Below are 26207 nucleotides of genomic sequence, written 5' to 3' on the forward strand. Positions count from 1 at the left end.
TTTTTTTTTTTTTTAAAGGTCTACAATATTGAAAGATTGCCTGCGGCAGATAACACAATTATAACTCTTGATCTAAAGTACTCGATGAGGCAGTCATTAGTTCTAAGAGAAATCAAAATGCTTCAATAAATTATTAACATAATTACGATAAATAACGTTTAATTATATAACTTACGGCACATATTTAAATCTGCGAATTATAGCCGGTGAGTTCGCAAGGAACCGCTTGTCTCCCCCTGGAACAAAGTCTCATGACTGCACTATAGTTTCGAGACATTTTCAAGCTGTCCGACGAAATGCATTGGCGTTCCAGTTACTCCTTTTAAGAAAACGCTATTTTATTCATTAAGAACTAAAGTAACTGGACTTCTATAACGGGTGCTTCAGCGAACACGTTCAAAAATTCTTATAGGTTGTCTTTGGTAGATGGCACAATTCGAGGCCGTGAGCTGGTCTACTTGAAGAGGCGGACATTAGTTGTACAAAAAATTGAAATGTATAATCGACTAATTCGCAAAAATTTACTTATTATGTTTTTGACTAATTACATTATGGCGCGTATTGTAATTTACGAATTCTAGCCGGGGAGTTCGCAAGGCGGATACACTTGGAACGAATTCTCACGATGACACCAGTTTCGAGATATTAATTTCCGAACTTTGCGAAGAAATGCTTTGGCGTTCCAGTTACTTTTGTGCTTCAATGCATAAAATGACGTTTTGTTAAGAAAGTAAGTGGAACGACTGCATTATTACCGCAAGTTTTACGGCGCTTATCTCGTAAATGGTGTCATCCACACAATTCATTTCGGGTGGATATGCTTTACAGTCTCACCCACTAGAATTTCTAAATTGCAATGTACCAAAAGGTAACTAGTTAAAAGCTTAATTAGTGAATTTTCGTTAATTAATCGACTATGCATTTCAATTTTTTGTGCAAGTTATGTCCGCCTCTTCGACTAGACCAACTCATGGGCTAGGACTGTGTTATCTGCCACGGGCATTTTTTTTTTAAGTTGAAAGTACTCGCTGAAACACCCTGTATATTAATTTGACCATAAGACCTCTAGCACAGAAGCCCGATACTCTAACCACTGTTATGACACTGAAGCTTGCCACAGAAGATCGAAAGGAACATTGCTACTAATTTCAAGCGTACGGGAGACGTTTCGCATGTGCTAAGGCTCCTTTCCTTCTCTTCTACTGAGCAGCAGTTGCCTTGCGTGCATGCGTCATGCAAATATATGTAGATGTAGATGCAGAGCCTCGACGTTAGTTGCACATACCCACTCTGGGGGGCTGGCCAAGGACCGGGTAGTTCTTTCTTACAATAATAAGAAAGAAGAATGATAAAATAACTGTCAACAAAATTGGTGGATAGGTATATGGGAAGTAATGCACAGATTCTAGCTTATGATTTTAATAGAATGCAGGAATAAATTAAAACAAAAATACAGCTAATGTAATGGATTTCGAAGAAATGTAACAAAACATTAAGTTCTGATCTTATAGTCGAAATCTCTCTGACACTGCAATAAAATCCTGGATGGCATCGCCAAACTTTCTGTCATTGTGCCCAAAGGTCGAGGCCACCAAAGATAGTAAATTTTTAACATTTAAATCTAACCTAAGAAGGCGGAATGGCGTTTCTTATGTTATTTTTTCGCAATTCAGAATATCTTTGACAATCAATGAGGAAATTGTATATTGTTTCATGTTCGCCGCAAGAGGGACAGTTCGCTAAGGGAGCCAGTCCAGCTTTGTAGTGTGTAGGTAAACATTTAGAAATGGAATTCGGCAGCGTAGTCTAGTGATTGCTACTTCAATTGCTCGCGCGCGACAGAGTTTACTATCCCAACAATGCAACAAGGGCTGAAAATCTGTAGAGTTTGTCAAAGGAGGGGCGTGACATTCACGCAGCGTCATTTGCTTCCGAAATCTTGCCCTATATATGATGAAATCTGATGCCGGTAGAGTTTCAATGACTGCAGGCCATTCAGGGACGCTTTCACCAACAAATCTGCTATTTCGTATAGAAATAGGCCGTTATTTCCTGGTACCCAAATTAATCTAATCAAAGCTAAATGAGGGGGCACTAACGATTTCAAAGCTCGCAAAATGTGAGAGCCATCAGAAGCAGTCAGGGAGGAAGATAACGACAGAGAATCCGTCACGGCCACGGTGGAACACGTTGATGTATTCAGTTTACGAAGGGCTAGAATTACAGTGAAAAATTCTGCTGGAAAAATTGGCACGAAGTGGGGGAGGCGAAGAGAAGACTAACCAATCGAGAATAGGAGAAAATATTCCGGTTCCATACTTTTCTTCATTCTGGGAAGCGTCAGTAGCAATAATTGTCTTGATCGATATGTGCAGAAAATAATCATTTAAGATACAGCCTATAGCATGCGGTAAGAGAGTGCCTTTGCATTTTTAGGGAAAATATAATCAAACAAAACTTTAATGGAATTGGTGTTACAACAAGCAGGATTCACCTCACTATCTTGGAAGTTTAACTGATCTAGCAGGGCTTGTATAAAAATAATTTGAGGTGTGTGGAATCGCGCCCAGTACAAGCCAAAAAACAAATCCGGCCGGGAGATAAAAACTGCTTGTGGACGCCTTATAGGGGATTCATATAGCCTTAGAAATTATTGTACAGCTAATAATCGAAACCGCGATACAAGACAAGGGATCCTAGCTTCCAGATATAAAACTTCATTCGCTACAAATATAGGCACCCTAAACATTGTCACAAGGCCTGTCTCTCCAGAAGAACAAGGGGCAAAGTTTATGTGCAGGTTCTCCAGATTACAATACACACCCAACTTCCAATACCGGGCGAATATACATGCGGTATATCGATAACAGCGTTCTTCTTCGCATTCCTGATCGACTATTGCTCAGCCTACGTAGCAAGCCAACCTCGCGAAGACCCTTTGCTGCCAGGCAACAACGACTACGACAACAACGACGAACAATATATATATACATATATATATATATATATATATACTCCCGCATATATATATATAGTATATATATATATACTCCCGCATATATATATATATATATATATATATATATATATATATATATATATATATATATATATATATATATATATATATAAACATCACTCGACGAGTCGTCGTCGTTGTTGTGGTTGTTGTTGTTGTTACCCATGCAACTTAATCATGGCTGATACCCACTATGAGGGCTGGCCAATAAATGGCTGGATTATTATTGCAAACAAACTTTCGGGACTGCTCTAGAGTACGCGTTGTTGAAAGGTTAAATTACATGTTAAAATTAATGCATTAATAGGAATAGTCAATGATTATTCATTAAAATGTCACGCAGAAAGAAATTAAGAAATACAAATTTAATCGGGCCATTCCATTAGACTCCATAAGAAAAAGACCCCGAACTGCGGAGCAAAACTCTCCGTCGATGAATCCCAGAATATAGGGACCCTAAACGAAAGATACCAAGTGCAACCGATATATGTATACCTTGCTGTCGCTGTGAATGACTAGCCCTTGGGGCGAAACTGCCAGTTTCTTTATCAACAGGCGGTGTCTTTCGGATCTAGTTCACTCACTGTGACAGTATAGACCTCCGGCAGAGGTCTGTACCGCCGAACGCCTTTGTAATACTACAGGTCCGCCTACAACAATCAAAACTCCTCCTCCTCCTCCTCGTCCTCCTCCTTGCCCTTCACTCAGTGCCCCTGCGGGCACGTCACTACCTATACATTTATCTGACAGTCCGCGCAGACGTGTCTTGATTGGGGTTTAGCGATTGCTTTTTGATTCCGTCGTAAATCGAGCTCGTTGACTAAGGGACACGTGTGGAATGCAAGCCTTAAACCGAGCGCTAGTATACTCTGAGGGAACTCATCGTTAAAGATGCATAAAACGCACATAAAGAAACATGCACTGCTTACCAACAGCGTTGCTTCTCCAGCAGTCACCACACTGTATGTAATTATATACCAGCACCAGCCCACGTTTACTGAATGTGTTGACGACATACGACGACGCGCTGCCGGCGAGCCTCGTCAAACCCGAGTCATGAACCGACGACAGCTATGGCCGTGAAATGCAGCCTTTCTGGGAAAGAGGTAATCGACTGGCCCCACCAATCTCGGTCACTGCTGGATGCGACAAAAAAAAAGAACGAATTTACTTCGAGAAAGGCAGAGACGTCGGTTCCAGGTAAAAGAAAAGCGCCAACTGGGCTAGTTTGGTACATCAATATTTTTTTTTGTGTGTGTGTGCAACAAGTTTGCATGTTGAAATTTTTAGGCGCAACATGGCTTGTTTCTTCAGATTGGATAATACTTCATTTCAATCTGTCAATCACCAAATGCTCCTTCAAATCTAAGCAATAAGCATACTCGTTCTCTAGCGGAGCAGCGAAAGAAATGATACCGCTGTATATTTGTTTTATTTTAATTTTTTCTTTCTTCTCACGAGACGCAAGACCTTACTAAGATGTTCGCGAAAACAGACGTGTTGGTGGTGTGCAAGAAATGGTGCCCATGACGTGTCTGGTCTTTTCGACCACCCGCATTACAACAAAAGCATCAACTGCGATCGATATATATATATATATATATATATATATATATATATATATATATATATATATATATATATATATGGTTTTATTATTATTTTAGGGAGCCGTCATGGGGGGGGGGGTGAGAGAGGGAGGTGAGGAGGAGGGCCGACTGTTGTGCTACACAAAGCGCAGAGACTCCCGCGGATGCAAAACAAGAAAGGGCAACAGTTCTCATTCTTGTCCTGACTGCCTCCGCGTCCGTGTTGGCACCATTTATTTTGTAAACATGCATTCCCACCAACCTGTTCAACGTGCCATATGTAGCTACCGAGAAAGAGACGTGAAGTTAGCAACGCATCACCTGCTCTTCCTGCTTAGTGATACTGCAGGAAAATGAAGACCGTGCTCGACATATGGTGGAAATACGGAACATGTATATGTTCGTACGGCCCTTAAAGATAGAAACTGCATCGAATGAGGGAACGATGACGAAAGATGGACGCTGCGCTTCGTGAGACGGGTACCGGGCGGAAATTGTAACCACCAGTTACAGCTGTAACTGGAGGGAGAGAGCATCGGTGGAGAGATAGTTAACCTTTTTGTATTAATTTCAAACATGCAGTCACAGTAGGAGTCCGCGTTCTTTTTATTTTCTCCCCCTCCCCCCGTCCTTTAACACTGCGTATCATCGTCATCATATGTACTGTCCACTGCCGGACAAAGCCTTACTCCAGTGATCTCCAATTACCCCGGTATTCCGTCAGCAGATTCTATCACATATCTCCGCAATATTCCTGCGACACATACGCGACTGAAATGAAACAAACTCCAACGCTGAGCTAGGCAGGCTCGATGAGCGTGTGAGCAAGTGTCACGCGCATAAGAATCCACGTACTAACACACTCATCGCGGTCTCACCTGGCTATATACGGTCTAAATCAAGATTCTACCGACGCCAGACATTCTATTCGCCTCGCTGCGGCATCGCCAAACTGCAGTCTACACTCGTGGTCACGAGCTTCTCATCCCGGAGGCAAACCACCCCCGTGTCCCTTAAATCTCTCTCTCTCTCCTTGTTTCAGGGAGAGACCGCCCCGTTAATATGCATTACGCTGGAGGCAGTATCAACGCCGGGTACCTCCCCTCGCCGACCAGAGGGAGGGACACCACCAGGCGCGTGAGAGCCGCAGCCACCATCACGAGCAGGGATGGTGGCGGGCGGCTGCTGCGGGGCGACGGGGGGAAGGAGGAGGAGGAGGGAGGGGAGGCCATGCAAGTGTGTGTGCGGGGAGCCGGTCCGCCGGAGCCGTGCGCCGGACGCATTTATTATGCGCTCGGGCGACACGCCGCCGGGCTCGGAGGGTTCTCCCCCCCCCAACTCCCTTGTTCTTGCTGCTGCTCTCGCGATGCTTCTGCTGCTTTGGCGCTTTTCGTGCGTGCCATGCCTGGGCGAGTCTCAGCGGCCGGCGCTCGCATGCATGGTGGCCGTATCAACCACGAGAGACGCCCGCGAGCGAAATGCCGGCTGCCCACGCTTCCTCCTCCTCCAGCTCCTAGGACGCCTCGTTTCCAGCCTCCCGTTCCTCCCCCGCATGTCGTTCTATGGGCACACTGCTATACGGTGTTGTCATCTCTGTTTTACCTACTTGTACGCGCGTCTCGTCCTTTCCGGCGTTATATATATATATTTTTCTTTCCCTTGTGCGTGAGTTGAAATATGACTGTCGAGTGTACGCTGGAGGTTTCACCGAGAACGCGGGACTAATTGAGGGACCGAGCGTTTTACATTTATTTCTTCTTTCCTTGGTCTTTTTCTTTCTTTCTTTCCTTCTTGCGATAGCAATGCGTGGTGAATCTAACACTTGTAGAGCTGTTTGCTAAATAGAGAGATAGCGCAACCAAGCATAAATCTTACGACACTGCCCACTCGTTTGCTACAACTCCGGCACCAAGCTTTACAGGCTCAGAGGAGACCGTAGTGACGTTTGGTTCGCAGAAAGGATTTCGGCACTAATCTCTGTGCTCACCTGCGACCCTTCTTATGCTCACTCGAGAAAAAATTATTCCCAGCGTCTAAGTTATGAGAGGGTCTCAGTGCTTTCAAATGTATGGGCGTTTTAATGCAACGAATCAATACCTTGTTCCACATGCCGGAATAGTTGCATTACGCTCACCCTTCGATGACTGCGCAGGGGGCATCGACCTCTTCTCAATCATCCACCCCGCTCGATTGCGTTGCTGTTCATCGTCGTACAGCTGCGAAGTCAGGAAAGCATAGGAAACACAAGGCAACCGACTTTGCTTCCTCGCGTATCCAAAGAGTGACAACTACTTAGACGTTTCCATATTATGTACGCCTCGTTCCCTGCATAAAATGGGGCGACATTGATATGAAGAAATTCTATCGGGCGTGTTACGCTACCACGTAGGTTAGCGGTAGTTTTCTAGGACATTGCGTTTTAATCTCTTCCCGCCGACGTCCCGACGTTCTTCGAGCAAATTTCGCGACGCATTTTCATAGAAACTTCTAACAACAGCCTAAATTGTCGCTGTAAGGAATCGGTGCTATATGAATAATTTAGCCGTCTATCACTTATTTCACTTCAACCTCGTATATTTCCGTAAAATTATAAACCAATCATACACATTCTTTCTGTATTCTGTTAGCGCTGTTTTCGATGCAGCTTTATGAAACAAGTTAGCGCTATGTTATAGTGTTAAAAGAGGAGAATAAAAAAAGTAGATGCCGCACTCTGCAGAATTCTTCCATAAAATTATCGACGTTTTATTTAAGTTTTATACGGTTGGTTTCTTAGGCCTAGACAACACAGTCCAGCGACCTACGGCTGTAACGCTGCTAAAGAGAATGTCAATATTGCTGAGTTATCAAGACTGCTCTAGAAAGTGTCATTAGGCCTACACGCCTAAATAATTGGTTTTCAAGCGCAGCCGTCATTATAGTGACCGCTGTGCTTGAAAATCAATTATTTATGACGCAACAAGTGAACCCACCATAATGCAGTGGTGCCTGATTAAGCTATAGGCTCGCAAAATGATTGCATTCATTCTTGTGCGCTTGGAGCCAAGCGAAACGCGAGAAGCATCGGTTAAAACGAAAAAAGTCAAGAGTCGATTCTCTTAGTTGCACTGTGCCCAACTATTTCTTTTTCTTTAACTTTCTAAAACAGTCACACACGTGCTAAAAGAAATAAAAAAAAGGGCAAAGGAAAAGTAAGATCAAGATCACCACGAATTAAGAAGCTGTTGCTTCGCCACATGAGACCGACGTTGTTATTTGCGGAGAAAACAAAACGACGCTTTTCCTTTTTTTTCGCCGACTCATCAAAACAAAGTTCTCTGCTCGACCCGTTCCTTTCTCCGTCATCGCTTAGCTGTTAGGGACGAGGCTGCGTCCCCTGCGGCCTGCCCATTTCACCGGTACCCGGCACAACTTTCGATTACGCTGCAAGAAAAGCGAAGTACACGCAAGCAGTCAGAGGGACAAGCAAGGACGAAAACTGAAAACAGAGCAGATCAAAGCACGCACAACGGAGCTCAAGTTTCTTTCTTTTTTTTTTATTTGCACTTTCGGCGTGTGCAGCTCTGCTACAGTCCGTCCGAAGCGATGACAGACCAGCAAGAGATGATGGCGAGGGGAGTGCTGAAGGAAGAGAAGAAGGGGGTTATCGACAGCCCTGTGACAAAGAGGCAATGAGTTTGAGCAGGCTTGCAGCTCCGCAGGCAAGAAAAGCGAGAAGCCAACGGATGCGAGGGGGAGTGGAAGAGGACGAGGCCCAGAAACAGGCCCAAAGACGAAGTGTCGACAGTCGGCAAGCCAACCAGCCTTCCATCGGCCCCAACCGCCGCGCAGCACAGTGGAACGCTGCGTGGGAAGATGAAAAACAGCTAAACGAAGCGCGATCTATGGTCTCTCAACCAACTTTGACGATGAGAGAAAAAGAGAAAGGAGACGCCGCTGAAAGAACAATGGGAGGAGGAGCGGCACTTTGAGTGTGCGGGCTTCGTTGTGTGTTACTGCAGCGTCGTGCAGCGCGTGTGTGCAGCCGCAGTTGAAAGAGAGACCGAGTTAAAGAGAAGGAGACGAGAGGGCAACGAGATGGTGTTGCTGAGAAAGGAGTCTTCACAAAAGAAACAGGCCGTGAGGAGGTGATCAAAGCCCGAGGTTCTTGGCTGCGTTTCCTTTTTCTTTTATTTTCGTGCTGCTACGTCCTCTGGCGGCGTCCCTGCTCGGCCTCCTTTTCCCCTTTTGTTCTGGGGGTCATCCCCGAAGCTAAACGGGCGTGCCCCTGTCTGTGAAAGACGGCAAGGCGCCGGGCGAAGAGTGAAGCCAGAGGTTGGGGGAAAAGGGGAAGGGGGTGTAGCGGAGCTGATCCAATTAGCGTAATTGCATTAGCACTAATTAGAGTTTCGTCAATACGACGAAGGACCGGTTTCCGACCCGGCCTTTTCTCCTTTCTCTCTCTCCACTTTTTTTCTTGTTTCCCTAGCTCCGCTCTCCGCTTCCCACAACTTCCCTAGGGAAGAAAGACACCGAGTATAGCGCGCGAAGGAAGCTGGCAAGCGTGCCTTTTTTTTTCGGAAAGCAAGGATTGTGCGCGTCGCAGGAACAAAACGACGATGAGTCCCGGTGGCGCATTTCACGGACGGCAGAAGAACGCTTCTCGCCCTTTCTCTCCTGCATGATATACGCGCCGACAGAAAGGTGGTGTAGCATCGGGCTCAGCAAAGACTGGGTCGGAGGCAGGTAAGCGTGCACACAGCCTCGGGGAATCTTTCCCCGGCGTCACACCGTTCAACGCCCACAGAGCGGGGCCTCAGTTGTCTTCGCCGTCGTCGTCGTTGTCAACGTTGGCTGGCGCAGCGTTCTTCGTCAGCCAATAGCCGTGGAGGGGAGATAGCTTGGAAGTTCTCGCCCTGCGGTTGAGTTGCTCAGCGACCGCGCTGCAGGAACTCTTGTTCGGGTATACGAGTCTGCTGGCAAGAAAAGTTATAGTCAGCCTGACGTGTTGGCACGCAGGGTCGGGTGTTGACGCGCGCCCTCGCGCTGTTTAGATCAAAAAGGCGGCGGCCGAAGTTTGGCGCGTCTGCGCGGTACTTTTCTCGTGCGAATAAATCTGCTTGGTTTCCCTTTTGACTAACTATATACCGAGCTTTGTCTTGAAAGCAGCGAACACCTGCCACTCGTGCACACATACCCAGCTAGTGCTATAGCTAAGCTGTTGAACGAAAAAGAAAAAAGACGAAAAAAAAAACACAGTGCAATATACGATTCTAAAAACTGTGGTGTTCAGTTGTCAGATTTCTGACGACTGAAATATGAGACCGCGTGGGTCTCATATTTCTTTTTTTCTTTCTTTCTTTTTTTTTTTTTTTTTTTGAAAAGCTTAGCTAACGTTAGCTTCACACGTACGGTATATATAGTGGGAGCTCACGAAAATAACCTGGCGCACTGTTTTGATATATAAAAGACGACCAGTTTGGATAATATGCTTGTTAAGTGCAATGACAATACCTTTTTGTAAATGTTTCACCTAATTGTGATCTATGCCTTACCATGTACGGCTGCTTATGCATTGCACTGCGTGTATTCTTCTTTGTGCATGCGCTACCACTATTCTTTATAACGAAGGTGCTCCGAGAATGAATGACTGAATGAATTAATAAATTAATTATTAATTTAGTAATTAATTAATTAATTGGCTGCAGTGGGAACTTGGCAACCGGTCGCTGACTGAAGACACACTACTGGAAGCTTAGCCAGGCATTATATATCTGAAATTGCAAATAAAACCATAAATTACTTAATTCCTGAGTTGCGCCCCCCTTGCCTAGCAGCAGCGGTGGGTCCACATGTCGCACGCATGCCTTTCATTCGCGCTCAATTCGCTTTCATTATCCCGACAACCTGGTTACCTTCCGTCTCCACTTACGCTAGTGCAGATAGCAAGCTAAGAGGGGCAAACCTGAAGTCGATTTCACTGGTACTTAAATAAAAATCACGTCTTTCTATTTTCAATGACATCATAATTAGCCAACAAACACTGGCACCAAGGACAACATAGGGGAAATTACTTATTACTTGTGCGCAAGTAATTTCCCCTATGTTGTCCTTGGTGTCAGTGTTTGTTGGCTTCTTACGGGCCCCTCGGTTAACCCCCTTTCTTCTCGTTTATCTTCAATGACGACGCTTGTGATCAGGTCCCGACAGTTATCGACTGTTCCACCTGTATGTGTGGTGTATTTCATTCTTTAAACGTAATAAAAATTATTACTAGAATTTTTAGCACTCTAAATTAATTAATTAACCCATCTGCGGACACCGCTTCCTGTGTAAATCGCTTTAAGCTAAGCTTTCGTTTGCAAAGAACCCTGTTCTTGTTTTAAGACAATTTGCAAGCACAGAAAACGCGACCAAACTGGGCACAATTTCATTGGGAATCGCTTCGCTCGACCAAAACCCGTGACGCTCGAACATGTGGGTTCCACTCTGGACAAGAAAGGATGGTAGATCGGCCACGACGGCATGGCGGCTGCATGACGACTATGCTATACAGGACAACGTTATCGCATGATGACGGATGATGGAACGGGGGATGGACTTTAAGGAGATAGAAACGTAGGAGCGGAGCACAAGCAACATAAAACGCGTACACAAGCGAACAGTATAGCACGCAACGTTCTCAAAGTTTGTCGTCCAGGCTCGTTGACCGTAAAAGATGAATAAGAACTTGAGCAGCACACCTGAGCTGTCTGGGAGTTTTCATTGCCATTGCCATTGCCCCGCCGGTCTATCAAGCTCTGCGCGCATCACTTGTTTATTGAATGCTGGTATAGATAGCGTAGACTGGGGCGCTGACCGCGGGCGCAGGTAGCTAACGTGAGCGTCGCGACGGGAAAAGTCATGCAACACAATATCCGTGTTTCGAGAAGGCGAGTGTTACGGGCACGCGCATAACGGGACGTGCTAGAAAGGCAACGAAAAGTACCACTAAACATGAAGCGAACAGCACGAACGGCGATAAGAATGAGCAACGCCGTAGCGTTGCAGCATGCTTGGAATACACACATATTTTGTTGCAACAAATGTTCAGTGCTCTCCGAAGATGAAGAAAGGATTGATTTGGTGCTATTGAGAACGTACGCGCGTTTCGGTGCCGGCTTTTTGTTATCATTTGCTTATCAGATATGCACGCACGCACGTGCACACACACGTGCAGCAAGTGCATGCACGCAGACAAGGAAAGACTGACGCGTTTGAATAAACTACAAATCTGGTGCGATTGAGCTTTCAGACAATTGGTGCAATGTGCACGTCCAAATCCAAATCTATTGAAGTGTAGGGTTTTGCGTGCCGAAACCAAGATTTGATTATGAGTCACGCCGTATTGGGGTACTCCAGATTAATTCTTGACCACCGGGGGACCGTTAACGTGCTCTCAACGCACTAGACACGGACGTTTCTGCATTTCGCCTCAATCGTAATGCGGCCGCGGCGGCCGGAATTTGATCCCCTGACCTCGTGCTTAGCAGCGCAACACCATAGCCGCTAAGCCACCGTGACGGATAACCCAAATCTATCAAATACTTCACAATTTTGGAGCATATGAGCCGCAAATCATGGAATGATTCCGTTTCATAATCGAATGCTACACTTCGTAAGCGGCGCCACTATCGACCGCTCGTTGTGTCTGCTGACAGAGATGACGATCGGCAGCAGTGCGTGAGCATTGAGAATGATCCACTTGTAGCCGGTCCAAGACTACAGCGCGCTGCTATAGGCTAGTCAGCCGCCGCAACTGGTAATTCCCGCCAACGTTAAAGGTTTAAGGTCTGCATCAGCCTGCCGACTACAACTTGTACAACTCAGACCTCCTTTATATATACATATAGCGCCGAGCCGCAGAACACCTCCGGGAAAGGGACAGAAAGAAATAACTCGCAGACGGAACACAGTGGCGTGCTCCTTGTAGAGCGTCCACGACTCACACACTGCAGCTCGCGCAGACCCGCGCATTGTGTTAGCGCAGTTGGCGGGAAACTTTGCGGCGAGCGAGCAAGACGCCAGAAAGAGTGCGTCGGAGAGTCCCCGCCGCTCAAGCGCGCTGATGGTCGCATATAGTATGCAGAGGTGGCGCGCGCTCGGAATAGTGCATGGATGCACGCAGCGCAAGAATGCACGCCAGAGCTGCAGCGAAGAGGCGGCGAGCAGTCGGGGCCGTTCTCTCACTCTGCGGGCGGCGTTGGACACACTCAAGTCCGCTTGTCCCCTGTCGCACGTATACGCCGGTGCGCTCACAACAGTCTGCGGCTCTCGGAGAGAGAGCTCGGTTAATTAGATTTGGCGCCGAAAGAAGTAGAGAAAAACGAAAACGTAACCTCGCGCGCTTTCTCCGCAATGCGCGCGTTTTGCCGCGGGCTCGCGCCAAAGCTTTTTTCGGGAGCTGCGCGCGCCCACGCGCACACACACCGTCGGTCTCGCCTCGCCAGACTCGAGAAATACTCGCTGTCAACGGCACTTATCTCGCACTTGGGCTTTCCCTTCCCCAACCTCGCCCTTACCCCTTTGCACACGGCTCGCGTTGCTCGTGGTGCTCTGGTGGCGTGAATCCTTTGGGAGACGCGCCGCGTGCCAGGAAGCCGTCCTTGGAGCAATTCGCAAGGGCAGTATATTACAGAGAGAGTGCGTGACAGCTTAGTTGCGCTCTAGAGACGAGGCCGCGTGGGAGAAAAGTTCGGCTGCGCTTGAAAAATAAAAAAAAGTTCTGACGACTTTGTTCGTTCATCTTGTCTAGCGTAAGTCGGTTTGAGCGAAAGCGTCAGGACGGCGTTCTCACCGCGGTATCTTGCAAACGACGCTTGCGGAAGCGGTCATTTTCTACGCGAGTGAGAAATTGTATAGAATATATAAACACAATATGAAGGTGAGGATGAAGAGCTGTGCAATACTCACAAGATATGTCGAGAAAAAGAAAACTACGCTATAGGCGTCCAATTGCTCCAACATTCAAGTATCATTTTTTTTTCTGGTGTACGTATCAGTGAAGCAACCTCCAACTGCCTTGCTCAAACTTCTAAATCGCGTGGTTGCAATCTATATGAGACGTAAGTGACCAAAACAGAGGCCACTCTTCAGGTGCATACAGCACGTATATACTATACAGCCTCACTATACATATTCCCTAATTTTGAAGGAGAGAGAGAAGAATGATAAATGAAACGCAGGGAAGTTAACCATAAATTGAGCTCGGTTGGCTACCCCACCCTCCTGCACTGGGGGAAGGGAAAAAAAAGGGAGGAAAAAGAATCATTGCTGCATTTGGCGAATGAACGAGGTCACTGCTGCTCACAAATTTCAGCAACAGCAGTGCCCATAACACCTCGTTTTGACCACTGAATTTCGTCACCGGACTGTGTCAATGTGAATCATTTCAACAATAAAAAGAAAACAAAAAGGGTGTGTGAATTCTCGCTCTTTCTACGTTAGTCATATCGATTAAACCATGACACACATAAAAAATAAAAATAAAGAGAAAAATCCTGTCTTACCCTGTGTGTAGAAGTTTTTTCTCGCTGTTCGCAATCCGCCGGGTAGACTCAGGGACCATGACGTTGCGCTGCAGAGTACGAGGCAGCTTTGATTCCATGACGTGACGGCCTCATTATACGACGGCGGTGGAAGGCAGAAACGCGCGTGTGTCTTGCTTCGGGTATCACGTTGAAAGAAACTCCGGGTGGTCAAAATTAATACACTGCATTAGCGCAAGCTCTTGGGCCAGTTGGTCCATGGTGAACTTGAAAAAGGGGGGGTTACCAGCGAAACACAAAGGACGCGCACACAAGGAAAAGGCGTTAGGCACGGACGCCTCTCCCTTGTGTGCGCGTCCTTTGTGTTTCGCTGGTACCCCCCTTTTCCAAGTTCACAATACACTGCACTTTGCCACAGCGTTCGTCGCAGCCCACAGTGCAGCCTTGGGGCATTCATTAAGCTCCACAATTTAGTTTCACTTTACTGTTTGGGTAATTATTGTATTTCTCAGACTTAAGCTTAGCTGAAGCTTAAGCTTTCTTTGATACTTGTCTGTCACTTCTCAGACAGATATCGGTCCGTCCGACAACGTAGGTAAGCCCTTTATAAAGTTAACGTTCCCAACAAGATCCTAATGACGGTCGTGAAGCGTGACCGCATCGTTGCCCCTATAGGTATATTTTCTTGGTGTCGTCGTCTCTCCGAAGAAATGGTGACCTTAATTGTTACGAAATATAGTTCGTCAGTCTATAGAAAGTCTATATAGGTTAATCTGTAACGTATATAGACGATCTGTGCGCATCGCTATTGACTAATGTTTGCAATAAACTCAAATAAGAAGAAAGAAACGTAAAGGAATCCAGAGTAGTTCGTAAACAGTACTTTCTCGATCTATTCTCAAGTTGTTTGGTTAACGGTAACCAATACAGAGATATAAAATAAAAAATAAATTCTGGAACTCAAAAATTGTGTGCTGCCTTGCTACTTTCTTTCATTTCATTCTTTCAAAAAAAGGACAGGTGCGCAGTAATTTATATGTGCTCGCGCTTCTTGACCGTATTCAGCATATTTCAGAGGTTTCATTGTGCTCTTTCATTTTTAGGCCGGTTCAACTTAAACACGCCAACCTTTCATTTAAGATCGTATTAATAAAAATAAGGTAATTAAAACATTTATTTACCTGTTGCTTGTAAATTGCTATACATTGTGCACAAAGAAATAAACAAAGCTAATGGAGGTAGACTAGTCTACAAACAGTAAATTTGTCTCAACCGATTATAACGTCTGGTCGACGCAGTTCTCAGTACTTCGAGACTTTCTAATCGGTGGGGACTTTATGCACTGTTATCGAAAGATGCTCGATCAGTATTGTGTTCTTTATCATACTTGTACAATTATGGTAAGTTGCATTGACGTTCTCTGCTTTATTTGGTAAAATGTACTGTAACGTCTTACGTGGAGTATATGTAGCGATTTGCTTTATTCTTCGTTGTATGCGAGGCTATTTCTTTCTCTCTCTCTCTCTCTCTCATCTAGTGACTGTTCTGGTAACGAACTCTGTGACAGGACACTTCCGTATCGGTGATATGTAAAGCTCAGTATATGCATGGATATATAACAGCACATTTATTCCTCCTCTATTTTCTTCGTTCTAACTTGTTTCTTTGATCTTTTCTTTTTACCTTCTTTATTCGCCGCGAATTATTTTAATGCCAACGCCATTCTTCGCATTGTCAGACCAGTTCTTCCCGGCTAGGTAACCTAACCAAAAACATACAGGCCGATCCCGATGATTGCGTGGCCTAAAAATGTGTACCTATCCCGAAACTTTTGCCTCCTAAAAAGTTGGACCATTGCTGTGAGGTTTAGGCCACTGGTTATGTGCTGGCTTCACGGAGGCGCCGCTAGATGGCGCAACGTGTACCAAGAGAGAAGCGTGAGAGAGGAACCCGGCTGCAGCAGACGCCTCATACATGACGCGTTTCGGCTTCCCAAACACCAGGGCGGTCAGATTAGTTCTGGCCTAACTTTTATAACGATTGAGGTAGCCGCCCCTCCCGTGATCCATTTTTCTCGGGATGCCATCATTTAAGGAACAACATAAGGAGGAGGTGTTCTGTCCGTGCCGCAGGTGTGGTTCCAGAACCGGAGAGCCAAGTTCCGCAAGCAGGAGAGGCTCAACCAGCAGAAGCAGTCGGCGTCCTCCTCATCGTCGGGGTCGGACGCCGGCATCACTACTTCGCCCATAAGCACCACGGCCGACTCCACGACGCACACGTCGAGCGCCAAGGACTCCAAGGACGTGAAGGTCATGCTCCACTCGCAGGACGTCAAGCACCTCAACGGTAAGCCGACAATTATCACTGCGTCGAAGACTAACGAAGAGACACTAAAACGGAATATCAAGTTAGAGCAAAGTTAAACACTAGATCAGTTTGGGTTGATAAGGTATTCTTTCTAAATACTATTTTTTTGCTAATTAGCAGTAAGGTGTTAGGGTTGATTACTAGAAGAGAAAATGATGGCGAAACTTACACGTATTTTTTGTTTTCAATTATTTCGCGCCGAGACCCGCCGCCGGTACGTCAGTGTGACGTCAGAGATTTTAATTATTTTTCTCGTATTTTGGGCCGCTGTGGCGCAGTAGAAATTCTAGAGATTCGCCATGTTCAGCCTTTGGTTCCTTTAGAATCCAACGTAGTCCATATTGTAGTCTAAAAAATTAACTAGACCGGAGCAGACACCGTCAGAATTTATGACGTCGCAGCGAACTGTGTTTGGGTTTTTCTTCTTCTCTGGCTTACAAACCCCCCTTTCGCGGTAAAAGTGGCTTATCTAGTATTCACCCGTAAGGGTAACCTAATAATATAACTAGATTTCGCTTTAGAGTCCCTTTAAGCTTGTATTTGTAAGTTACGTTTCTGCTATACTATCTTGAGTAGAGAGGACTTGGTAAGCAAGAAAAGACGGGAAAAAACAGTGGTGAAGCCACTCTGCAATCACCGAGCCAGCTTTCTGTGACATCGTGGATTTTGACGGTGTCGTCTTGCGTTTTCATATCTCAGTAGAGTCGAAAATTCAGCAAGTTGAGTCCTTTATGTTCTGTCTTCGTGTGGCTGGGGCCTCCTTCAACCTTCATAGCTAAGTGCTTATCGTCTCTAACGTGAGCTGAAGACTCAACCGAAGAGGCTTTGAGAACTTTTTCTGCGCTGGAACGACCCAAGTGCGAAAAAAAAAAAACTGCTTCGAACTATGTGCCATCACACTGACGTGTACCGGCACTGAGGCTTGGACACGTAATACGCGAACAGGGACGTTTGATCTTCAATTGCTCCCCTATTAACTAATGCTTTACCGTCCGATGAGTAAAAATAGAGTCGCGTGATGATGCTTTACGAGAGAGCGAGAGATATAGCAAAGAGAGGAAAGGCAGGGAAGTCAACCAGACGATGGTCCGGTTTACGAGTTTAAAATAATTTATATTATGATCTCTACTGTAATTTCAAACATTTTGTGTTTTCGTATTGCGCGTTAAGCATACTGAACTGTGCACTTGCAATAGAGTGACAGCAACGAAATTCGCTCGAAGATAAGCATTGCGCATATTAACGCGGCCCGGACAATTCGTACTAGGGTTATGAAGGCCCATAAAATTATATAAAATGATGAGCAAGTGACTTCCCTGGGAGGGCTCTGATGTCGCCAAAAGAAGCAAACGCGACGAAACGAGACAGACAGAAATAAGAGGGAAACATATCTGTCCGCTTCTTATCAACCTTGACCCGTCGTCTCCATTGTTCGCTGTGCTGACGGAAACCCAACCTCTTTAGCCATGCATGATATCGGAGATAGGACAGTCGGGCGGCGCGCGCTGTCTTGCGATGTCCGATCACGGAAACCACGTTCCAGCTTTCGACGTTCTTGAAATGCCTGCTATTCAACGAAGTCGCCTTGTCCACGTCGTGGCGACCTCCAGACGTCTTGCGCATTGCAACAGTCGTACAAATGAAGAAGAAAGTGTAATATCTTAACTGCTGAATATTCGCAACCCGATGTCCCATTTTGCACTACTCACTCGTTTAAGGAATCAGTGTAGCATTTCTTCCCTTTTCAGGTCGTACGCGCTAGTCGCGAGACAATTTACCTTTCCCGATGGACCCCGTCTTTTCCAGACTATTGCTTCTGACTTGACTGCGCGAAAGGCTTCTTGTTTGTTTGATTGTTTGTTTGTTTGTTTGTTTGTTTGTCTGTCTGTCTGTCTGTCTGTCTGTCTGTCTGTCTGTCTGTCTGTCTGTCTGTCTGTCTGTCTGTCTGTCTGTCTGTCTGTCTGTCTGTCTGTCTGTCTGTCTGTCTGTCTGTCTGTCTGTCTGTCTGTCTGTCTGTCTGTCTGTCTGTCTGTTTGTTTGTTTGTTTGTTTAATATGGGTGAAAGCGTGAAGAGGCATGGCTGAGCGTTTTCGAATTGCAATGTTAGATTGGCAACGTGTATGCGGTGCAGCTAAGAAGAAAATTCCTAAGTTTATTCGCATAATACCCACAAGATTCACTGCCTTTTCGCCAGAGTCCATTAATTCTTCTTACGAAGAAGCTTAGCTGTTTTCCTGACTTGTCTCGTATGCCCGTCGTGGAAAAGAAAGAAAGAAAGAAAGACAGAAAGAAAGAAAGAAAGTAAGAAAGAAAGAAAAAAACTTGCACAGCCAGGAAGCGCCCCCAAGGCGCGTCGATCTGTTCGAACGGGACGCCAGACCATGAAATGTTCAAGAACCGACCAGTCCCGGAGTACCGCGTCAGCGTCGTCGCGCCTCTTGCGAAACAGCTTCCCGAGCGAGCCTGCGAGCATCCATCTCTCACGCGCCGGGCTCCAAAAGCGGTGACGTCATTACTCCCAGCAAAATGGCGACATCGCCATCCCCCTACTCAACCATCCGCCCGCAGAACAGCTAGCGAACTTGGGAGGAGCGTCCAGCACTGCACGCTGTCCGTCGTCTGTTTCCATTAGTGTCGCGTCGGACACGCGAAAAAAAAAAATAAGAAAAAAAAAGCAGCTGCGCAATGCAACGTAGCGGAGGAGAAGGAAGGCCCGGGCTCAGCAGAAGCGGGCTGCGAAGGAACGAAGACGCATTCGCGAAAATAGGGAGAGCTGGGAAGTCGAGGGACGGGATGGGGAGGGTGGAGAGAAGAGAAATGGATGCGCGCAAGGGAAGGCACAGAGGGGCGGGCGGAAAAGGAGCTCGCGGCGTCCATCTTGAGCGGGCCTTCTTTATGTCCAGTGGCCACCGGGCCTAATGGTCAAGTTGCGTCGTCTGTCTCCAGCCCACGCTCCCGTAGCCCTACGCTTTCACTTTCGCTCTCTCTCTCGACAGTTCCCTAGAGTTGCGAGAGTAGGCACTTCTGAGGAAGTACTCCGAAGGCGATATTCACGGCGCGCTCGTGGTGACGTCTCTGATCTCGTGATTAGCCCTGGCGCGAAGCCTTCCGTCCTGCGCTCTCGTACGCGACGCTGCCTGGTGTCGTGTCTGTGCAAGGCGGCTGCGAGTTACCTGATATGCGCTCAGTGACGAGGTGTCCTGCCGGAACGAAAATTGTGGTATCTGGGGGACAGACGATGCTCTTCGCCTGCGCTTGGCTATTCCGTTACTTACTGCACTATATTGGGCTTGTTGTTACGGGGGAGTATTCGCTTTTGCATGTTATTGTCGTCGTTTTCATCATCGTTGCCACCCCTACCACGTTAGAAAACGCAATGACAGTTGCATTAAAGTTGAGTTAGAAAAAGAAAAGTAGCACATTTTTTTAGGTACACTGTCAACAGTGACCGCGATTAACAACACGTGTACACAGCGACCTCTTTTCAGTGCTTCAAGAATGGTGCCTTAAGAAAATTAAGTGAAAAAATAGAAAAATAATAGGAAGGGGGGAAAATTGAACAGAAAGGAAACAGTTGGAACAAAATTTTGTGGGCCTCTTTTTCAGATGAATTGGTCATAGCACCAAAATAAACGTGTATTCTAGGACGCAGTTGCAGCTCTGTAGCACATTCACAAATGCAAGTCCATAGGTGGGCACAGTCTCTAGTTAATTGCAGTCTCGTTCGAAGGCCGGTGAAATGACGCAATAGCAAGTATGCGACGCCTGTGTTGCTGCGAAACGTGAACGGCACCCCGGAGGCAGGCGTCATAGGTATATATCCCATGGAACGGTGAGTTAATTGAACTGCGCCGTTCGAGTAAAGATGAGCAGACGCGCCATAATGGCGTGAGCGGCCGCTGCGGTGGCGGTTGTCGGGGACCACCTTCCAAAAAGTGCCAGGAATGCGCCGGGAATGGCGTCGTTCTACACCAAACTGAGTTAGACCGCAAGACACTTCCATGTATTACCGTCTTTACTACACTTGTAGGTGTCCAGGCTACTGGCATTTTTTTCTACGCAATTACTCAGTGATAAAACAAATGATACCTAAATATCCTCATTGCAACAAATATACGTCATCAAGAACGCAATTCGTTTCATAAAGCAAACATTTCTAACCTTTCCATGCTTATTTTCCTAACCTTTAGGTTGGGACAAAACGCCAAGGTATCGCTGTCTCGCGCATTTGCGGGATGATGATTGCATGATGTACTTACATGGGATAGATTTTTGCTGGAGCCCGGCTGAGAACACTTTCGGGTTCAAAAATTCTCGCACACATCCTGCGTCTCCTGTCGCTTTTACATGTGGCTTCACCGCAAGATCATAAAGGCAACAAAAAAGCGCGCTTTACAGAATATAGTGTACGAAAATTAAATTGGAATACTAAAGTTTGAAAACTTGGTTTCGGTTTGTTTGAAAATTGGTTTCGGTAAGGTGAAAACTTGGTTTCACTACGGGAGTATTTGCGCCTTCCATTCCATCCTCTTCTTACGCGCATGCATCGCGAATACGATGCATGCACGTTCATAGCTTTTAAACCGAATATGAGGGCAGGTCATCGCACTGCTGACAGAGAGGTTTTCAAGCTGCGAGGAAAGAAACTAAGAATAACCAATACGAAACCAACGGCAGATACAGGCATAACTAGAGAGAGAAAGCGGGGGGTTATAAGGAAGGCAGGGATGTTAACCAGTCAATATTCCGGTTGCAGAACTAGAAGGGCTGATAGAGGGTAAGGGGGTAGTCTCGACAAGAAGTAATAGAAATGCGAATAATCACGGAATAGCAGAGTATAACAATTTCTTGTATTACTGTAGCCGGGTGCACCTCCACAGTCCCACTCATACTGTTGATTATGCCAAGTTGCGTTCTTCAGTATATTATATGGGTTATTGAATAAAAGATGGACTAGCGAACGTCAATTGGAATAACCCGTGTTTGAAGCGTTTAGGCTTGTGTTCAGGTGCATACAATCGCTGTCTTTGTGATATACAAGTGCAACAGTGCTTAAGTGGCGCAGAATTTACCAAGGCCATGAATAAATGTAGAGTAAACATTATTATTAAGACGGAAGCCTTAGATGGCTCACGGGTAGAAAAGTCAGATGTCCAGCGTTATGGCACCGAAATTCATGGCACCAAAATACATAGGGAGTCTAACCCTCGACCTTTGGTGTTAGTTAGGGCGAATTAGGCCATCACTTTCTTTATACGAAAACGTGAACCCAAGGCGAAGGAGAAGAAGCATCAGCACGACCTGTGGTGTTAAGGCAAAGTTAGTTAATGCACAGTTAATTAAGATATAGTTAATTAAATCACTCGAACCCACGACCTTTGGTGGGAGTAGAATCCACACCATTTAGTGTTAATTAAGGCGAAGTTAATTAAGGCGCCGATAATTAAGATTGTATTTACTTACGCCCATCACTGAAATGTGCAAACGCTAGACCACCTGCTCGATCCTTTGCTTACGAGTACTTGCCACTCTATGCAGGCAAAATTGTGGCCGCGGACAGCCCCTGCAGCCAGCAGCAGCCTCACATGTCGCCGCCCAAGTGGAGCTCGAGCCCGTGCGGCCAGCCTTCGTGCCTCGGCCCGTACCCGTACGGATCCGGGCTCACGGGCGTCGACACCAAGCCCAGTTTGTCTCCGCAAATATTCTGAAACGACAGACCGTGACAGGATCGCGAATGAGCGCGCCACCGCCGTCCCCGTCACGCCAGAGACTGTCACAATGGCCATCCGACAGGCACGGAATGAATAGCGAGTACATACCGCAAAGTGGGCTAGGCCTGGAGTGTCGCTGTTGCGTGCCCCTTCCTGCTGCAAAGAGGGTACGGAGGGGGCTTGTGGTCCTGGATAGTTGTGAGCAGACCCCCTCTTACCACAAAATGGGGGTGCCAATGCCGTTCAGAACTCAACTATACCACCGGACTCGTCGGAACCAGAGCGCGCCCCAAGCTTCATTAACGAACAAACGAGCGGCTTCGGCTGACACACAGCCTCGTCGATGAAGCTCCGCTTCAGCGCATTCGATCGGAACGTGTGCGCAATAGAGTGCGTGTGCGTGTGTGTGTGTGCGTGTGCGACTGTGTGCCGGCGACCATGTGCTTTGTCCATCCAGCGAGAAACAAACCGGAACTGTGTTTTGGCAGAAAGGCGCGGTTCGGTTGTTTTGTGATCTTTGGTGTTCTGTTCATTTCACTTGGTTCCATTTCCAGCGTCGTTTGCTCCAAACGCAACTTTCAGTGTCATTGTGTACAGAGTGCCAACAAAGAGACAAAAACTGAAACGCACGAAGCAAGCACGATCATGGTAAATGTGGGTGTTCAGAACGCTGCGTCTTAAGCTTCGGTATCTCGTGCTCTTCCGGCCGTAAATAACAACTGCAAGAGGTAGTATTCATGTTCACACATCAGAAATATTATTTCTTATCGAGAAAACGCGATCTATTATATTTTATGCTCATGGCCTTACATACAGCGGAGGTTTCACGTGAGATATTCCTAGTCATGTTCTGCTTTAAGTGTCTCACCCCTGAGAAGTTTTCAGTAAGACTTATGAGGCCTGTTTCACAAAATAGTAATACTAATAACGACTGACTTAGCCATAAAATCCGGCTTGAAATGAGAAGTTCAGATAATTTATTTCGACGTGACTTAAACACAAGGCGAACAAATTGGCGTTTTGACAACACGATTTCAAAAAAGAAACGCATTCGGTATGCTTCAATCACTGGAACTATCGAGAAAAAAAGAACTTGCGACCTCTGTGCAAAAAACAACAGCAACAGCATAAAGCGCGGTGTTACCAGTGACAACGTAAGCAATGATGACGCATGACGTCCCTGGTGAATAAGTAAACCCTTCACTACAAAAATTCTGTTCTACAATTACGAAAACAAAAAGGGAAAAAGTGGTGCGTAAGAAACACTACAGTCGTCCTGCGTCATCTTTTGACAACATGGTTTCAAAAGCGAGATTTTATTAAAGAAATCAGTGTGGAAGTGAAAATTATTCCCGTAGCAAAGGTTCAGCGTATGCGAATAAAATATGCTACGTATACAAGGTGTGCTGCTTTCAAACTCGCCACTCCTGTGCTACAAGTACGGACTTTGAAGGGGAAACTTGGAATCTGCAATACTGTAGCACGAAGCTACAAAGAATTGCATTGTAGCGTGAAAACTATTGTGTATTTAAACCTAAGTAAACGCAGAATGCAAAGCTAAGGTAGAGGTTTCATGTTGCGCTAGCTTGTCCTAACGTTGGCCTACGTTCGATAGTGACTGAACCAGCATTAGTCCAAGAATGGTCTCATATACTCTAGTATATTTGGGTCTACAGTATGCTGTAGCTGCTTCCGAGAATCGAGGAGGAAGAAAAAAGCCCCAGCATTCTGACGGGAAAGTAAAGTGTTCACTTTCTATAAGGTTGTGCTGTCTTTTAGAACTAACACCAATTGTTCCATTCGGAAACAGCTAGACGTAGAAAGGTGGCTTCCGTTAAAGATAGCTTCCATGCACCAACACGAATTTACTTGCCCAAAGCAACACGCTTGCAAACATTCTTTTTGGCCCAATACTTTGGTGACATCCCTGCCCAGGGCTTCACAGCAGACATTTCTGATATTATCTTCCTGGAGAAGGTATCCATTCGAGCTCACTTCAGATGCCTAATTTACAGAAAGGCACCATGCAGCTGTCAATGTACTGAAGTATTCTTTCAGGTAAGTCGCGTGCGGTTCCTTCCCCCTAAATCATGCGCATCTAAAGGGTAAGTTGATTAATCGTACCTGAGAGCCTTACAAAGGTTTTCAGTAGGGATGATATGCTTAACGCGAAGTAAAATTTCTGGCGCGATAACTTGCCGCACTTTTCGCAATTTAACTTGTCTAAACTGTCATGTGCCCATCGCGGCAGAGAACTTGATCTCGCTGCTAACATTGCTCAGTTTTGAATGGGATATATAGTTATCCACCTACAGTGGCACGAAGCTACAAAGAAAACACACACGGGTTTCTGAAAAACAATGCATTGCAGTTGAAAAAAAAGAAAAAAAGATTTGTTATGGTTTGGCGATTGGAACCCGGAAACGATGCCTTTCCAGTACGTTAGTTCATACCATGAGAGCTAACCAGGAAGCTAGCCGATTGCAGAGCAAGGCCGAATTAATCCACAATTTATTTCCTGATTATTCATTCAATTTGCAGGCTTCTGCAGAACTAATTTGCCGTACTGCCCATTTTTCTCGAGCTTTTCTCTATGTTTTTTTTTACTGTCTGTGTATCTTCTGAATAACACAGGCGCACCTTTCTCCTATTTTGCTTTCATTTTTATAAACCGTCGTATACTAAAATCGATATATCTTTGAACAGACGCTGTAAGAATACACAGTCGAGCGCGTCTACAACGAACGCCTCTACAATGGAATGACCTTTACAATATAATTCTGCCCCAGTTCTATTGGGACGTGGTGGTGCGCGACCCTTTACAACGAAGTGACCAGTATAAGGAATCGCTTCGGAGCCCACAAGGACTTCGTTATAAAGGCGTTCGACTGAATGCGCGTTTCCTCCCAGCTGGCTCTGTTCACTAAAACTTGAAAATGCTAGTCGTAAAACATTAGCACAGCGGTAATTGGAGATCGGAGGGAGAGGCCTTCGTCCTGCATTGGACTTAAGATAGGTTGATGATGATGATGATGAAAAATTAAATTTTATAGAGAATTTAGCCATGAAAGCGCGGGAAGTGTGTTCACGTTTCTTCAATATCAGAACAAAGAAAATACTAATAAAGAAAGAACTGAGGCATCATGCTGATCGGACAGAGACCATCGTTTACGGACTTTTGTGCCGTCGTTTCTCCAGCTACATGCGGTTTCAAAACACATGACCTGTTTCGAACAGGTCACGCTCTCTCTTTCTCTCTTGTACATGTTAGTATGTTTACTCGAACATCACTGTCTTTGAAGAGCATAATCGATTGCTAGCGGCCGTAAGGCAGAAAAGGAAGAAACACGTTTGCGCTTCTTTCGTTTCTGTAGAAGCACGTTTATCGCAAAACCCGCAGTGAGCATTTTAAAGCTAAAAAAAGTGGAATCCTAATTCCGAGCACAGCAGATGAAAAGAAAAACTTTCGACTGCCGATACCAAGAGCGAACAAAGCGTTGTGTGGTGCTCGCTGGCTTGTAGCGGGGCAGCCGACCGGGACCGAACGGCGGAGCTGCAAGGCAAACAAAACCGCGGCGCACGGAGGAGCGGTGGGCGGTGAGCAAGAAGAGGCCGAGGTTCCCCCTCCCTTTCTTCAGCGATCAAATAGAAGAGTCGGGCCGGCGCGCAGTCTCCCCGACGTCGTCGTGTTTACCGACCGGTGTTGCACAGTGTTTGCCGAGAAAGTCCTTCCACTGTAGTTTGTCCGTCGCGAGTCCCGACGGATGACTGGCAAGCGAGGCGGGCTGTCAAGCAGACTGAAAGAGGCACGTCATCCCGAAACGGAGAGAAAAGATAGAAACGGCGCGTACACTGTAAGTCTGCGAGTGCAAGTTTGGTGGTTAGGAACGGGTCGTCGTCAATGTCGTGCTGAATTTGCTCGGTTCTCGTGAGATTACCGTAGCTAAGCAGCTCTGGGATTGGTGTGGCGCCGTCTGTCTCCGATCCTTCAATCACGCCACTTGTGAAACGTCCA

General features: G+C 46.1%; 1 protein-coding gene across 2 annotated transcripts in view; it reads left to right on the forward strand.

The window, feature by feature from the left end:
* Nucleotides 1–23592, forward strand: part of LOC126537027 (uncharacterized) — an 85801-nt gene extending 62209 nt beyond the window's left edge. For both annotated transcript variants that reach the window (XM_050184140.3, XM_050184141.3), the window contains exons 4-5: nucleotides 16247–16460; nucleotides 22020–23592. In XM_050184140.3, the coding sequence (XP_050040097.1) occupies nucleotides 16247–16460; nucleotides 22020–22189 (384 nt within the window). In that variant the 3' untranslated portion in view covers nucleotides 22190–23592. The remainder of the gene's footprint in view (nucleotides 1–16246; nucleotides 16461–22019) is intronic.
* The last annotated feature ends 2615 nt before the right edge of the window (nucleotides 23593–26207 follow it).

This window comes from Dermacentor andersoni, chromosome 4 (genome assembly GCF_023375885.2).
Source record: "Dermacentor andersoni chromosome 4, qqDerAnde1_hic_scaffold, whole genome shotgun sequence".
Classification (NCBI taxonomy): domain Eukaryota; kingdom Metazoa; phylum Arthropoda; class Arachnida; order Ixodida; family Ixodidae; genus Dermacentor; species Dermacentor andersoni.